The sequence below is a fragment of the Saccopteryx bilineata genome, chromosome 4 (assembly GCF_036850765.1).
Source record: "Saccopteryx bilineata isolate mSacBil1 chromosome 4, mSacBil1_pri_phased_curated, whole genome shotgun sequence".
In the NCBI taxonomy this organism is placed as follows: Eukaryota; Metazoa; Chordata; class Mammalia; order Chiroptera; family Emballonuridae; genus Saccopteryx; species Saccopteryx bilineata.
In genome coordinates, this window is record NC_089493.1 from 67,859,121 (window position 1) to 67,875,110 (window position 15,990).

General features: G+C 40.2%; 1 protein-coding gene across 6 annotated transcripts in view; it reads left to right on the top strand.

Annotated features, from left to right (window-relative positions):
* Positions 1–15,990, top strand: part of ATOSA (atos homolog A) — a 104,665-nt gene that overhangs the window by 54,658 nt on the left and 34,017 nt on the right. For all 6 annotated transcript variants that reach the window (XR_010731279.1, XM_066276283.1, XM_066276282.1 and 3 more), the window contains 3 exons: positions 9,373–9,557; positions 15,002–15,204; positions 15,489–15,614. Coding sequence is in view for 5 of the 6 variants with exons in the window: in XM_066276282.1 (XP_066132379.1) it covers positions 9,373–9,557; positions 15,002–15,204; positions 15,489–15,614 (514 nt within the window). In the remaining variant the exon portion in view is untranslated. The remainder of the gene's footprint in view (positions 1–9,372; positions 9,558–15,001; positions 15,205–15,488; positions 15,615–15,990) is intronic.

The following is a 15,990-nucleotide window of genomic DNA, read 5'->3' on the forward strand; positions in this document are numbered from 1 at the left end:
TTGACCAGTATCCACCCGGCAACCCCGTCTGGAGCCGACACTGGAATCAGTCTAGCTATCCTCAATGCCCAGGGCCAGTGTGTGAACCAATGGAGCCACCGGCTACATGAGAGGTGAAGAGGGAGAGAAGGGGGAGTGGAAGGGGAAGAGAAGCAGATGGTTGCCTCTCCTTTGTGCCCTGACCAGGAGTCGAACCGGGACATCCATATGCCTTACCAATGCTCTATCCACTGAACCACCCGGCCAGGGCCTCAATTTTTACTTTATATAGTTTGAAGTTATTTTATTAGTTGCACAAATGTTTCAGACTGTTATGCTTTCTTGATGGATGGGCCTCATTATCATTATGAAATAACCATCATTATCACTTGCAATACCATTTGCTTTGTCTGGAGTCTATTTCTTCTAATATACTGCTCACAAAAATTACGGGATATTTCAAAATGAATAGGAAATGAGAAAAAAAGCATTTCATTTTTTTTATTAAATAAGACCATCAGAAAAGCAAATGACAAGTCAAAGAAAATTGTTCGATTATGCAAATGAGTTGCAAAACCAACTTTTATTTCATTAATGAAAAATGCACTACACAAAAGGCGGAAAGTACTAGAGTATCTGCACATTCCCTGATCCCCTAGTTTTTGTGAGCAGTGCATTAATATAGCTGTTCCAGCTTTCTTTTGATTAATATTAGCATGATATATCTTTCCCACCTTTAACTTTCAGCCTATTTGTGTCTTTATATTTAAAGTGTGTTTCATATAGGTTGTATATAGTTGTGTTTTGCTTTTTAATCCATTCTGCTGATAAGCTCTACTTTTAATTAGACCATTCACAGTGAAGGTTATGATTGAAATCTACTGTCTTATTATTTGCTTTCTGTTTGTCCCATCTGGTCTTTGTTCCTTTTTCAGTATTCTTCTGTTTTCTTTTGGATTTAATTATAATTAGATTTGGGGGGGACTTTTGATTTGTTTTGTTTTATGATTTGTTTTTTTTTTACTTGTTACTTTATGGTATGTGATAATCATCTTTAACTTGTCACAGTTATCCCTTCATACATATTATACCACTTTATGGAAAGGTCTAAGGACCTTAAGGTGACATACTTCCATTTTATTCTCTCTTGACTTTTATGCTATTGTTATCATGCATTTCACGTTTACAGTTATAAATCACTCAATATATTACTATTATTTTCCCTTTAAATAATCAGTTCTATTGAAAAGTGATTTAAAAACCAAGAATAATTTATTTTATATTTGCCTGCATGTTTATAATTTCCAGTTCTCTTTGTGTAGCTCCAGATTTCTAAATCGTATCATTTTCCTTCTGACAGAAGGGACTGGCTTTAACATTCTTGCTAGTGCACGTCTCTTGGTGATGATTTTTTTCCCCACCTTTTCTGTGTCTAAGAAAATCATTTCTTGTTTTTTAAGGAATTCTAGGTTGACAAGTGTTGTTTTCTTTTTCTTTCACTACTTCTCAATTTCTCCAGACCTGTCTGTATGCTACTGTTTTCTCTCTGGTGCTCTGCCCTGTGAATCCAGCCACCTTGACCTCCCCTTACCCTAATTCTTTTGCCCTTGATTCAGAACACTGCTGCCCTCTGTCTGGCTCCCCCTTTTTTACCCTTAGGCCTAGAAACTTACTCTAGACCAGTGGTTCTCAAAGTGTGTGCCAGGGCCCACTGGTGCGCCCTAGAAGATTTCCAGGTATGCCCTATGGTACTCCAGAGAAATATGTGCCTGTTGGGACCAGAAAACCAACAGGATTTTTGGAGTTTAGATTTTTGGGGGGACAGAGGTGTGGGGAATTGCCTGTAAGCTGACAATCTGCCCAACCCCCCACCTCACTTGCCTGATTAGGTTACAAAAGGCTGTTAAGCTGTGGTGCTGTATTGTTTACACTACCCCCCATGTTCCCTGGAAAGACTGGAGGCAAGTTTCTTCTATTCTTTGTTTGGTGTAAAGTTAAGATGATATGCATGGTGGGGGTTTTCTGCACTCAACACAATTAAGAGTAAAAAGAGGAATTCTTCAATGTATTGATAAGGAAATGAGAGTGCCTTTCAAATGTATGCCCAAACACTGAAGAAATCACTAGGACAGATAAGGCTCATGTTTCTAATGTCAGAATAAATTTAATTTTGTAGTATTTATTTCATTTAATTATCATAAAAGCATGCTTGAACTTTAATTTTTTCTTTAATATTTGACTTAATTAGATATTATAACATTTCTCAGAAATTTGTATATAGTGTGCCTATAATTATTTGTAGAATTTTTTTTTTTTTGGATTTTTCTGAAGATGGAAATGGGGAGGCAGTCAGACAGACTCCCGCATGCGCCCAACCGGGATCCACCTGGCATGCCCACCAGGGGGCGATGCTCTGCCCATCTGGGGCGTCGCTGTGTTGCATCCAGAGCCATCTAGCGCCTGAGGCAGAGGCCACAGAGCCATCCTCGGCGCCCGGGCCAACCCTGCTCTAATGGAGCCTTGACTGCGGGAGGGGAAGGAGAAGGAGAGGGGTGGAGAAGCAGATGGGCGCCTCTCCTGTGTGGCCGGGAATCGAACCCAGGACTCCTGCATGCCAGGCCGATGCTCTACCACTGAGCCAACTGGCCAGGGCCTATTTGTAGGATTTTAAATGCACCCAACTTCAAAAAGTTTGAGAACCACGGCTCTAGACAGTAAGGTTGCACAATTGTTGAGCTCACCTGTTTATTTTCATCTCAGGATCACTGTCCTTTCCTGTACATCTGTTGTGAAATGTCTAAACGCAGTTGTTTGTGTGTTTTGTGCTGTTTATGGTGTTTGGGTAAATCAGTACCTTGTTACTCTATTGTGAGTGGAAATAGGCCACTGACTACCAAAAGCAAACCAGTCAGCCTTGTAGAAGAACTCATAAAATGGGCGAGTATAGAAATCAGCTATTTTCCCTTACATACATTCCTATTAGGAAATAAGTCTTGTGCTAAGTCCTGTTTTTCTTGTGTACAGAAGCCCAACCTGAGTAAAGTAAAGATGTTCCTTTCTCACTGAACACTTATCATTACCATTCTGTAAGTGAGGAAATTAAGTAACATGCTTGAGCTTGCCTGGGTTTGAACATAGTGGCTTTTACTTCTGTCTTTATGAAAATAATAAAATTGAATTCTGCATTGAGTGTTTTAGTTAGTGCTGTTACAGAATAGTTATTAAAGGTCAATTTTGTTTTCAAATCTTTACATGAATTTTAATTTTTACCTTTTTTGGACATCAGTTATATTTTATATAATATTTCATTTGTGAAGGTGGAAAGGTTTTGTGCTTCATGGCTTTCCTTGAATCAAATACATGATGAAGGAAATACCTCATGAAATCAATAATTTTTTAAATTATAATATTCTGGGTCTTTGTATGAAAACTTCACTAAGAATTTTCTTTGACTAGAAGGAGGTTTTCAAATACCTGACTACACGGTTAAAAATTTAAGGTTAAATAATAACTAAAATCTAATCTGAAAATTCCTAGCAAGTAATGGCAGAAATCAAAGGGCAGAGTCTTTTTTTTTCTCAGAGATAAGAATTATTATTTTATCTTGCCCGGAGTCCTCAGTATTTGAATTTATATCTACTAGATTATGAAGTGTAGTTTTCCTCTCAGGCCACAGTATCAAACCATCACAGTTCTTAGAAGAGTATCAGATTTCTAAGTGTCAGATTTAAATGAATTATAATTTGCCATTTTTAATTTTTTAATCTGTAGCAACATTAAGATCATTTATCTAAAACCAACAATAGAAATTATTATAAGCAATAAGGTTATCAAACAATAAATCATCTCTTAGATACCAGCTAATAATTAAGAAAGCTACTTGCTTAAGTTATAGTGAATATTTTATGCTCATTAAAATGAAGCACTCTACCTTTTGAATACTATCAAGAACTAAAATTCAGATTGAATTGGCCTTTTCTACTTTAAAATATATCAATGGATATACCGCTAGCTACTTTCTTATAATAAAGGGAATTTGTAGAATCTTAAAGCTAGAAGAGATTTTTTATAAGTGGTATAGTCTGGCCCGAGCAGGCCGTGGTGCAGTTGGCCTGGGATGTGGAGAACCGAGGTTTGAAACCACAAAGTCACCGATTTGAGTGTGGGTTCAACTGGCTTGAGCATGGGATCATAGACATGACCCCATGGTTGCTGGCTTGAGACTAAAGGTTGCTGGCTTGAGCCCAAGGTCACTGGCTTGAGCAAGAGGTCACTTGCTCTGCTGTAACCCCCTGGTCAAGGCACACATGAGAAAGCACTCAGTGAACAACTAAAATGCCGCAACGAAGAATTGATGCTTCTCACATCTCTCCTTTCCTGTGTGTCTGTCCCTGTCCATCCCTCTCTCTGACTCTCCCTCTGTCTCTATCAAAAAAAAGAAAGAAAAGAAAATACAGAGCCAATTTTCAAAGAACTATGTTATTATAAAAATATGCATGTGGGCCCTGGCCGGTTGGCTCAGTGGTAGAGCGTCGGCCTGGCGTGCAGGAGTCCCGGGTTCAATTCTCAGCCAGGGCACACAGGAGAAGCGCCCATCTGCTTCTCCACACTTCCCCCTCTCCTTCCTCTCTGCCTCTCTCTTCCCTTCCCGCAGCCAAGGCTCCATTGGAGCAAAGTTGGCCCAGGCGCTGAGGATGGCTCTGTGGCCTCTGCCTTAGGCACTAGAATGGCTCTGGATGCAACAGAGCGACGCCCCAGATGGGCAGAGCATCGCCCCCTGGTGGGCATGCCGGGTGGATCCCGGTCAGGTGCATGCGGGAGTCTGTCTGACTGCCTCCCCGTTTCCAACCTCAGAAAAATACAAAAAAAAAAAATGCATGTGAACTTAGTTTTTCTACTGCAATGCTTTAATCATAACTTTAGCTCTGGTTTCGTTTGGTTTGCCACCAGGAATCACTGTTGCATTCTTTGCTTTGTACATCTCTTGCCTAAACAGAATTCATCTTGAGTATAAACTGTCAGTTTTAAGAAGAGCTGTGTCCTCCCTCTGGTGCCAGATACCCCACTTGTAGCTAGCAAAAATGCCCTTTATACCACAGCCTTCCACACATACTTGTTGTTTCAGAAGTCCTGTTCCCAGCAGACTTCCACAGGTTCCAAGAGGAAAGAGGAAGACCACGAATTCCTGTATTAAGTAATCAAAACATGACCCGTGGCCTGACCAGGCGGTGGTGCAGTGGATAGAGCGTGGGACTGGGATGCCGAGGACCCAGGTTCAAGACCCTGAGGTCACCAGCTTGAGTGCGGGCTCATCTAGTTTGAGCAAAGCTCACCAGCTTGGACCCAAGGTTGCTGGCTCGAGCAAGGGGTTACTCGGTCTGCTGACGGCCCGCGGTGAAGGCATATACGAGAAAGCAATCAATGAACAACTAAAGTGTCGCAATGCGCAACAAAAAATTAATGATTGATGCTTCTCATCTCTCTGTTCCTGTCTGTCTGTCCCTGTCTATCCCTCTCTCTGACTCTGTCTCTGTAAAAAATAAAAATAAAAAACAACAACAACAAAAAAACATGAGCTGGCTTGAGCCCAAGGTTGCTGGCTTGAGCAAGGGGTTACTCACTCTTCTGGAGCATCCCCCCCTCAAGGCGCATATGAGAAAACAATCAATGAACAAATAAGGAGCTGCAATGAAGAATTGTGCTTCTGATCTCTCTCCCTTCCTGTTTTTTCCTGTCTGTCCCTCTCGCTATCTCTCTGTCTCTGTTACAAAAAAAAAAAAAATTTTCTGTCATTATTTTAGATACATAACTGTACCACAGTTATGGTACAGTTTAGCCAGTCCCATATTATTGGACATTTAAGTTTATTCCAAGTTTTTAAACTGGTATAAGCATTTTAAATTCCTTCATTGACATCCTGTTAATTGTTTATCCGTGTGTCCTTGAACACGCTTGGTGAAAAATTTACTTCCCAGGTTAGTTGTTTTGTCTGTGGATCACTCTGATTGTTCAAAGTTTTTCCAGTTGCAAATTTGTTCATCGTTTTTTGTTGGACAGAAAATATGGGTAACTTTAAGAATATGGCTAAACTCTAGAGCCAGAAGAGCAAGCCACTAAAAGAGCAGCAAGTCCTCATGGCTCCCAGCCAGGCTGTGGTATAAGTACAATGCTCACCAAGGTCTTGGAGGAAGAGGGACTCTGGACTGTTTTGATTGATACCCAATCTCCAATGATCTTTCCTTCATTGCCTATGAAAATTTATAACATTCTTTCTCTTTCCTTCAATGTTATGTTTTAAATCAAGTAATTTATCTCACATGGGGCAGCTGACAGCTGGGCATCACTCAGCATTGCACAGACCAGGAACCCCTGCTCTGCCATAATTCCTAGCTCTCCAGGATTGTCCCACAGGCTGAGGAAAGGAACAAGATGAGCCTTGGGGAGCTAAAACCATGCCACGTAGCCCATGGCAAACCCAGCTAACCTTGAAAACATGCAGACCCACCAGAGAAAGAGACTGAATGGAATCCTTTTTACTTCTTTTGCTCCCCTCTGAAGGACACAACGATTTAACTCAGCAAGTCCCGGAGAACACAGGAAACCCTTGATTTATGACCTTTCTGGTTCCTAGAGAGGTGGAAGTTGAGACCTCTCTTTTTTTCCATTGGCACATTATTATAAATTAGGGTACTATTCCTGGAAACTAATTCTATACCATAAATATCCCAAATGTATTATTAAAAGATATGTTGAATATATGTTATTTTCATTCATGTTTTTATGAACATAAGTATGTAAAAGAAAAATTTATAACCACAGTGAAAGATGCCGTGTCTGGGTGGTTAGGAACCGAGATTCTGGATGCAGCTGTATAAGGTCAAATTCCAACATTGCTATTTATTAGTTTAGTGGTCTTGCACAGGTTCACCCCTCTATGCTTCATTTATCTGTAAAATGGTAGTAATAGTTTTCACCTTCTAGAGCTGTCTAAAGACTAAATGAGTTCAGGTATAGAAAGTACTTAAAGCTGGCAATGCCTTGACAATGTTACTAAGTGATGGCTTTTATTTTATGTGTCACAAATGGTCAATTTAGGAAAGCTTTTCTAAATGGTCTTAATACCCTGGCCAGATAGCTCAATTGGTTAGAGCAGTGGAGTCAACCTGGTCCTTACCACCCACTAGTGGGCGTTCCAGCTTTCATGGTGGGCGGTAGCAGAGCAAAGTATAAATAAAAAGATAGATTTAACTATAGTAAATTGTTTTATAAAGATTTATTCTGCCAAACTTAGCAAAAATTCGACATAAAGTACTTGGTAAGTAATTATTATTATATGCTTTAACTTGCTGTAACTCTGCTTTATAAACTTTATAAAGTAAAGTTACTTCCCTACTTTATAAATCACCATTACTGTGGAACCAGTGAGCAGTTAGAAAATTTTGCTACTAACAGATACAAAAGTGGACGGTAGGTATAAAAAGGTTGACTACCCCTGGGTTAGAGCATCATCCCAATACGACAACATTGTAGGTTCAGTCCTCGTCCCAGTTTGGGACCAAACATACACATACAAAGACAGATCAATATTTCTGTCTCTCACTACCTTCCTCCCTGTCTAAAATCAATAAATAAATTTAAAAAAATAATAATGGTCTTAAAATACCAGCTCAGTAGAGTTGGATTCCAAGGCTCCTCTTCTGATGAGCCTTCCTGATAGGCATTCTTCATTCTGCCTGTCAAGGCTGGTCACAGTCTAGGTCCAGTCTTGCCTCTTCCACATTTTCTCTATACAAATTTTACACTCAAGTTGTACTTTCTCTTTCATGGTTCTACTCAACAACAACCTCTTTTGTAAAAATTTACCACTGTTACCTGCACTTCTTTGGAATATATTGATATTAAATGTTACAGTGTTCTCTTTGTTTTTAATATCATCTCTGAATCATAAACCCTTTGAGATTAGGAGCTATATAAAGTATAATTATGTTCCCCGTGATCTAATACAGTATAGTAGGTACTTAAAGTGTTTTTGCTTAATTGGGTTGCATAACAAATTGAACTTTGTGTGTGTATATGTGCATGCATGTTCAACTTGTGTAATAGGTTAAAATTTTTGAAAATAAACTACTTTAAAAATTAGAGCACTTGTGAGAAATTTAAAAATTACTATAAATCAGTGAAAATATCTGCAGGGTAGATTGTTTGGAACTGCATAGTAACCAAAAAATAATCACAATTCATATACAAATATATTGCAATTCAGGCCTACATCTCCTGCTGGATAATTATAGCATTTCTCCCTCTGAAACTACTACTGTATAAGAATGGCAGAGAAGGACCCAATGGTTATGAATGTTCATATCACACAATTAGGGCTGTGAGAACAAGGAGCTAGTTAAGTCAGGGAGAAGGGAGAATAAGCCTGACCAGGCAGTGGCACAGTGGATAGAGCGTCGGAGTGGGATGTGGAGGACCCAGGTTCGAGACCCCGAGGTCGCCAGGCTCATCTGGTTTGAGCAAGGCTCACCAGCTTGGACCCAAGGTTGCTGGCTTGAGCAAGGGGTCACTCAGTCTGCTGTAGCCCCCCCCCCCCCCCCCGTCAAGGCACATATGAGAAATCAATCATTGAATAATTAAGGGACCGCAATGAAGAAATGATTTTTTTCATCTCTGTCCCTTTCTGTCTGTCTGACCCTATCTGTCCCTCTCTCTGACTCTCTCTGTCTCTGCCACACACACACACACACACACACACACAGAATAGGGAAAGAAACTGCATCTTTTTAAAAAAATTTTTGATTGATTGATTTGAGAGAGAGAAGGGGGGTGGAGAGAAACATCAATTTGTTGTTCCACTCATTTATGCATTCATTGGTTGACTCTTGCATGTGCCCTGATCTGGGACTGGATACGCAACTTTGGCATATGAGGATGGGGCTCCAACCAGCTAAGGCTTCATCTTTTTCTAATTTTTAATAATGGTAACAAAACGACTTTGCTAAGAATAATGACATCATAAAGCATTTTAACCTTTGGCTATTGGTGAAGTTTTGTGTGAAAACTGTTGTACTTGACATCCAAAAACATAATTTATACATAGGGTTAAATATAAATCGGCAGTATTTTAACTGAAGTTTACATAAAGCTTTTTATGCTTAAATTTTCACCAACTTTGTCTTAACTTGAATTTTGAATTATTCATCATCTCCTGACTCTGAGTACCTTGTAAATCAAGAGTTTACTGTATTTTAATTGCCTCATTTTAATTGTTTTTACTCTTTGTTGGTGAATATACTTTAATATGGGATGTGACAGTTTTTTAGGCATAAAAGATGAGTTTTATCAAGAGTACATTAAAGTGAGGGCTCTTTTTTTTCTTTTTTTTAATACCAGATACTCTAGATGAATATTTTGAGTATGATGCAGAGGAGTTCTTGGTCTCTTTGGCCTTGTTAATAACAGAAGGACGGACACCGGAATGTTCTGTGAAAGGTCGCTCAGAAAGTTTCCACTGCCCTCCAGCACAGTCCTGTTACCCAGGAACTACCAAACATGAATGTAGTGACAAGCTGGCCCAGGTAAGAATCGTGTACTGAATGCTTTTTATTTATCTTTTATATAAACCAGGGGTCGGAAACCTATGGCTCATGAGCCAGATGTGGCTCTTTTGATGCTACATCTGGCTCACAGACAAATCTTTAATAAAAAAATAATGTTAAAAATATAAAACATTCTCATGTATTACAATCCATTTCCTACCACTCATGTTCATGGTTGCGGGTGGCTGGAGCCAATCACAGCTGTCCTCCGGGACACCAAATTTTTATTGGATAATGCGTAATGTACACGAGTCGTTGTGAGGTCAGGAAGTAAACTTCCCTCCTTTTAATCAAGTAGTCAGCTAGTTAATTGCAGAAACCCTTTTGACGAAGAAGATGGCTAAAAGAAAAAAAGAGGAGTATCGTACTTTTCAGCAGGAATGGACAGAGAAATTCACTCTTGTGGAGAGAGCAGGTTCTGCAGTATGTCTAATATGCAATGATAAAATTGCATTGATGAAATGGTCAAATAAAAAGCGGCACCTCAACACACTACATTTTCATTGAAATATCCAGCCAAGTACAGCAGGAAGAAAGCATGTCAAGAGCTACTTGTGCAGAGTGCAAGCTAGTCAGCAGCAACTCTGTGTTTGGACCCAACAAGGTGACTGGAATTTGGCTAGCTTTGTCGGTGCTTTAGCAATTGTGAGAAACAGAAAGCCATTCACAGATGGGGAGTATGCCAAAACATTCATGCTTGATGTTGCCAAAGAACTTTTTGACGACTTTTCGGATAAAGACAAGATAAGCAAACAAATAAAAGACATGTCTCTGTCAGCAAGAACTGTTCACGAGCCTGACCAGGAGGTGGCGCAGTGGATAGAGTGTCGGACTGGGATGCTGAGGACCCAGGATCAAGACCCTGAGGTTGCCAGCTTGAGTGTGAGCTCATCTGGTTTGAGCAAAGCTCACCAGCTTGGACCCAAGGTTGCTGGCTTGAGCAAGGGGTTACTCAGTCTGCTGAAGGCCCGTGGTCAAGGCACATATGAGAAAGGTGTTGCAGTGCGCAATGAAAAACTAGTGATTGATGCTTCTCATCTTTCTGTTCCTGTCTATCCCTTTCTCTGACTCTTGCTCTATGTCTGTAAAAAAAAATTTTAAATAAAAAAAAAGAACTGTTCACGATCATACCATCATGAATGCAAATCAAATTGAGGCAACACAAGTGAAGGACATAAATGCAGCACCATTCTTTTCTCTTGCTTTCAATGAATCAACAGATGTAAGCCATTTATCCCAGTTCAGCGTGATTGCAAGGTATGCTGTCGGTGACACACTACGTGAGGAAAGTCTTGCTGTTTTGTCTATGAAAGAGACAACAAGAGGGGAGGATTTATTCAAGTCTTTCACTGAGTTTACTAAAGAAAAAAATCTACTGGTAGATAAACTTATTTCGGTGTGTACTGATGGTGCTCCGTGTATGGTGGGGAAAAACAGAGGATTTGTAGCACTTATTTGTGAACATGAACCCATCCTAAGTTTTCACTGCGTCCTACATCAAGATGTGCTTTGTGCTCAGATGTGTGGCGAGCAGCTTGGTGAGGTGATATCGCTGGTCATTTGGGTGGTCAACTTTATTGTTGCCCGAGCTTTAAATGATCTCCAGTTTAAAACACTGCTGGATGAAGTTGGGAATTATTATCCTGGTCTGCTTCTGCACAGCAATGTGCATTGGTTGTCAAGAGGGAAGGTGCTCAGCCATTTCATGGATTGTTTGAGCGAAATCCAGACTTTTCTTGAACTGGAAAATGTCAAGCATCCTCAGTTAGCTAACACTGAGTGGCTCCTGAAGTTCTACTATCTCGTGGACATGACTGAACATCTGAACCAGCTCAATGTGAAAACACAAGGCGTTGGAAATACAGTCTTATCCCTTCAACAAGCAGTGTTAGCATTTGAAAACAAGCTGGAACTCTTCATCGCTGACATTGAAACAGGTCATTTACTACACTTAGAAAAACTGGAAGAGTAAAGATGCATGCACAGCAAGTGACCCTGCTCAACGTCTTGATCTCCGGCAGCTAGTGGGCTTCACATCTAATCTCCCGTAGTCATTCAAAGCGTGCTTTGGAGAATTTTGTGAGTGCATTCGTCTTTTTAAGTTCATCATCCATCCACACAAGTGTGCAGTGGACAGCGCCGACCTGAGTTACATCCCCGGTGTCTCCTTCAGAGATTTTGAGCTACAAGCTGCTGACCTGAAGGCCTCAGACATGTGGGTGAATAAGTTCAAGTCACTGAATGAAGATTTGGAAAGACTTGCACGACAGCAAGCAGAGTTGGTGAGCAAACACAAGTGGGGAGAAATGAAAATATGTCAACCCGCAGACCAGCTGATTGTCAAAACTTGGAACGCATTTCCTGTCACTTATCACACACTGCAGCATGTGCTGTACGGACAATGTTTGGCTCTATGTATGCATGTGAGCAGTGTTTCTCACATCTAAAGAACGTTAAGACCAACCTGTGATCACGTTTAACAGATGTAAGTCTCAATGCCTGCTTGAAGCTTAACCTCACCACGTATCAACCAGACTACAAAGCCATCAGCAAAACCATGCAGCACCAGAAGTCGCATTAATGGTAAGAAGTACTTTATTCATCATTGGTTAGCAACAGCATAACAATGTTATTAAAAATAATTCAGAGATTTACTGAACTTTAAAAGTGTTGGTCTTACATAAAACACACACATTTACTTGTATTTAGTGTTAAATATATTGTATGGCTCTCGCGGAATTATATTTTAAAATATGTGGTATTCATGGCTCTCTCAGCCAAAAAGGTTCCCGACCCCTGATATAAACTGTATAAATTCTGTCATCACTTTGTTTTTCTCTTTTAATTTTTTTAAAATTGAATTTTAGCCTTGACTGGATAGCTTGGTTGGTTGGAGCATCATCCCAAGGCATAGAAGTTGCCAGTTCGATCCCCGGTCAGAGAACATACAGAGACAGATTAATGTTCCTATGTCTCTATCCCATTGTTTTCTACTAAAATTAATAAAAAATAAAAATAAACCTTAAAAAATAAAATAAATTGATTTTTAGAGAGAGAGAAAGAAACATGGATTTGTTATTCTGCTTATTTATTTATGCATTCATTGGTTGATTTTTATATGTGCCTTGACCAGAGATCAAATTCGCAACCTTGATTTATCTGGATGACACTAACCAATGGAGTTGTTCGGCCAGGGCTCTGTCATCACCTTTGTTACACTGCAATTATAATACCCACATTTGAATATAAAGTCAGTCACAATCATAAGGAAAAAATCCTAATCCTGGACCATAACTAAATAACCTTTGTTCTTTTCTTTTTCTTTTTTCCTTTTTTTTTTTTTTTAACAGAGACAGAGTCAGAGAGAGGGACAGACAGACAGGAAGGGAGAGAGATAAGAAGCATCAACTCTTTGTTGTGGCACCTTAGTTGTTCACTGATTGCTTTCTCATATGTGCCTTGACTGGGGGGCTTCAGCAGAGCAAGTGACTACTTGCTCAAGCCAGCGACTTTGGGCTCAAGCTGGTGAGCTCATACTCAAGCCGATGAGTCTCTCCACAAGCCGGCGACCTCAGGGTTTGAAACTGGGTCCTCTGCATCCCAGTCTTATGCTCTATCCACCGGACCACTGCCTGGTCAGGCAACTTTTGGTCTTAAGGTTGTTGAAGTCACGCTAGTAGTAGCTGATCAGCAGGCAGGTGAGCAGCCAACGTCATATGTTTCTTCTCACACACCAGATTTCAGGTTACATGTACTGCCTGACCAGTGGTGGCACAGTGGATAAAGCATTTCCTGGGACGCTGAGGTCTCAGGTTTGAAACCCCAAGCTCGCTAGCTCATGGGATCGTCGACATGATCCCATGGTCGCTGGCTTGAGCCAAGGGTCAGTGGCTTGGCTGGAGCTCCCCAGTCAAGGCAATATGAGAAGCAATGAATAACTAAAGTGCCACAACTATGAGTTGATGTTTCTCATCTCTCTCTTCCCTCTCTCCCTCTCTCTGTCTCTCTAATAAAAAAAAATTAAATATGCTGCTGTTATTCAACTTTTTTATTTTGAATCTCAGCCCTGACTCATCAATTTTATGTTCTTGTTTATTGTGATTGATGTTAATAATTTTTTTCCTCACATTAACCAATTTCCCTTTATATATATATATTTTTTAATGGGCAGATACATTTTGCTATCATAATGTGTTGGTATAAAATACTGTTAAAAATATTTATTTTGGCCCTGGCCGGTTGGCTCAGCGGTGGAGCATCGGCCTAGCGTGCGGAGGACCCGGGTTCGATTCCCGGCCAGGGCACACAGGAGAAGCGCCCATTTGCTTCTCCACCCCTCCGCCGCGCTTTCCTCTCTGTCTCTCTCTTCCCCTCCTGCAGCCAAGGCTCCATTGGAGCAGGGATGGCCCGGGCGCTGGGGATGGCTCTGTGGCCTCTGCCTCAGGCGCTGGAGTGGCTCTGGTCGCAACATGGCGACGCCCAGGATGGGCAGAGCATCGCCCCCTGGTGGGCATACCAGGTGGATCCCGGTCGGGCGCATGCGGGAGTCTGTCTGACTGCCTCCCCGTTTCCAGCTTCAGAAAAATGAAAGAAAAAAAAAAAAAAAGAAAAAAAAATATTTATTTTGCCTGGCGTGCAGGAGTCCCAGGTTCAATTGCTGGTCAGGACACACAGGAGAAGCTCCCATCTGCTTCTTCACCCCTCCCCTCTCCTTCCTCTCTATCTCTCTCTTCCCCTCCTGCAGCCAAGGCTCCATTGGAGCAAAGTTGGCCCCAGGCACTGAGGATGGCTCTGTGGCCTCTGCCTCAGGCACTGGAATAGCTCTGGTTGCAACAGAGCAACGCCCCAGATAGGCAGAGCATCGCCCCCTGGTGGGCATACCAGGTGGATCCCGGTCGGGCGCATGCGGGAGTCTGTCTGACTGCCTCCCCGTTTCCAGCTTCAGAAAAATAAAAAAATAAAAAATGTATTTTGGTAAATACTGTATAATTTGCTGTAAGGATTTTTCTCCCAGTTAGTAAAATGTAGTCCAAAATTTTAAACTTTTAAAATCTTGTATATATTAAGCATTTAATGACAATGAGTTTTCAATATTTTGGTCTTCATTGAAAATGAATCTTTCTTCTGTAATGATGATGTAATTAACAAAAAATAGGCAATGCTGGGCCGCTCGAACTAGAGCAAAGATATCCCCCCTCCCAAGAAAATCTGCATTATAAATGTTCAGTACTAATCCTTGCATTTCAGAGCTCACTAGTATAAATCCATTATTTAATGAGGAAACCTAAATTGACAAGTCAAAGCAGGTTCTGTAATTGATGGCTCATTTCTTGTACAAATGTATACTTTAAAATAATTTTCAAGTTAAAATACAAAATTGCAGGGATTATTGAGACATTTTGCTTATATTCATTTTCTCTAAGTGTCGCCAAGCCAGACGAACCAGGTCTGAGGTCACATTGTTGTGGAAGAATAACCTTCCAATCATGGTGGAAGTGATGCTACTACCAGACTGCTGTTATAGCGATGATGGGCCTACCACAGACGGGATCGATCTCAATGATCCCGCAATTAAGCAAGATGCATTATTATTAGAAAGATGGATATTGGAGCCAGTTCCTCGACAGTAAGTTATATAACTGAGTTCAAAATTGTTCTTGGTAAATCAAGTTTTCCATTACTTTCTATTGATTATTTTAATACTATATTCTATCTTAGAATCTCTCTGTATAGTAAAATACAGATATTTAGTACTGATGTGACTTTAAGTGACATCGGTAAATCTAATTCCTATGTTCTTGAAAGCAGGCATTCTGAGTGATATGTTCAGCTTCTGTATTTCCAAAATTCAGTTATTTTGTACCTGCTGACAATTAGATGATGGGGTGTTTTTTTTTTAACTTCCCTTAGGAATGGTGATCGATTTATTGAAGAGAAGACTCTCCTATTGGCTGTCCGCTCATTTGTGTTTTTTTCTCAGTTAAGTGCTTGGCTGAGTGTTTCTCATGGTGCTATTCCACGAAATATTCTTTACAGGTATGTGTAGACACAAAAAGGATGGTGTATATTCAACTACATTCGTTAGCTACTTGGTTAGGTACCTTTTATGTATTTTATTTCCTTCAGTTCTCAATATAAGTGAATAAAATTTATTGACATTTTTCCCAAAACAAGTTAGAGAAGTGTAGGGGTAAATCAGTATTAACTTTTGTTTCTTGGGTTAAATTTGGTGCATACTAGTTTTCAGAAAACTTTTATGCTTACTTTGTAGAACCAACAATGGACTTAGTGCTGCCATTGTAAATAAAGTAGAAAACGTTCTGGGCTGCAGAACTTCCATAATAGTAGACTGACTTAATTTTTTTTCTGTTTTGACAAATGATTTTAAATTATAATATTTTTGAGCTTTAAT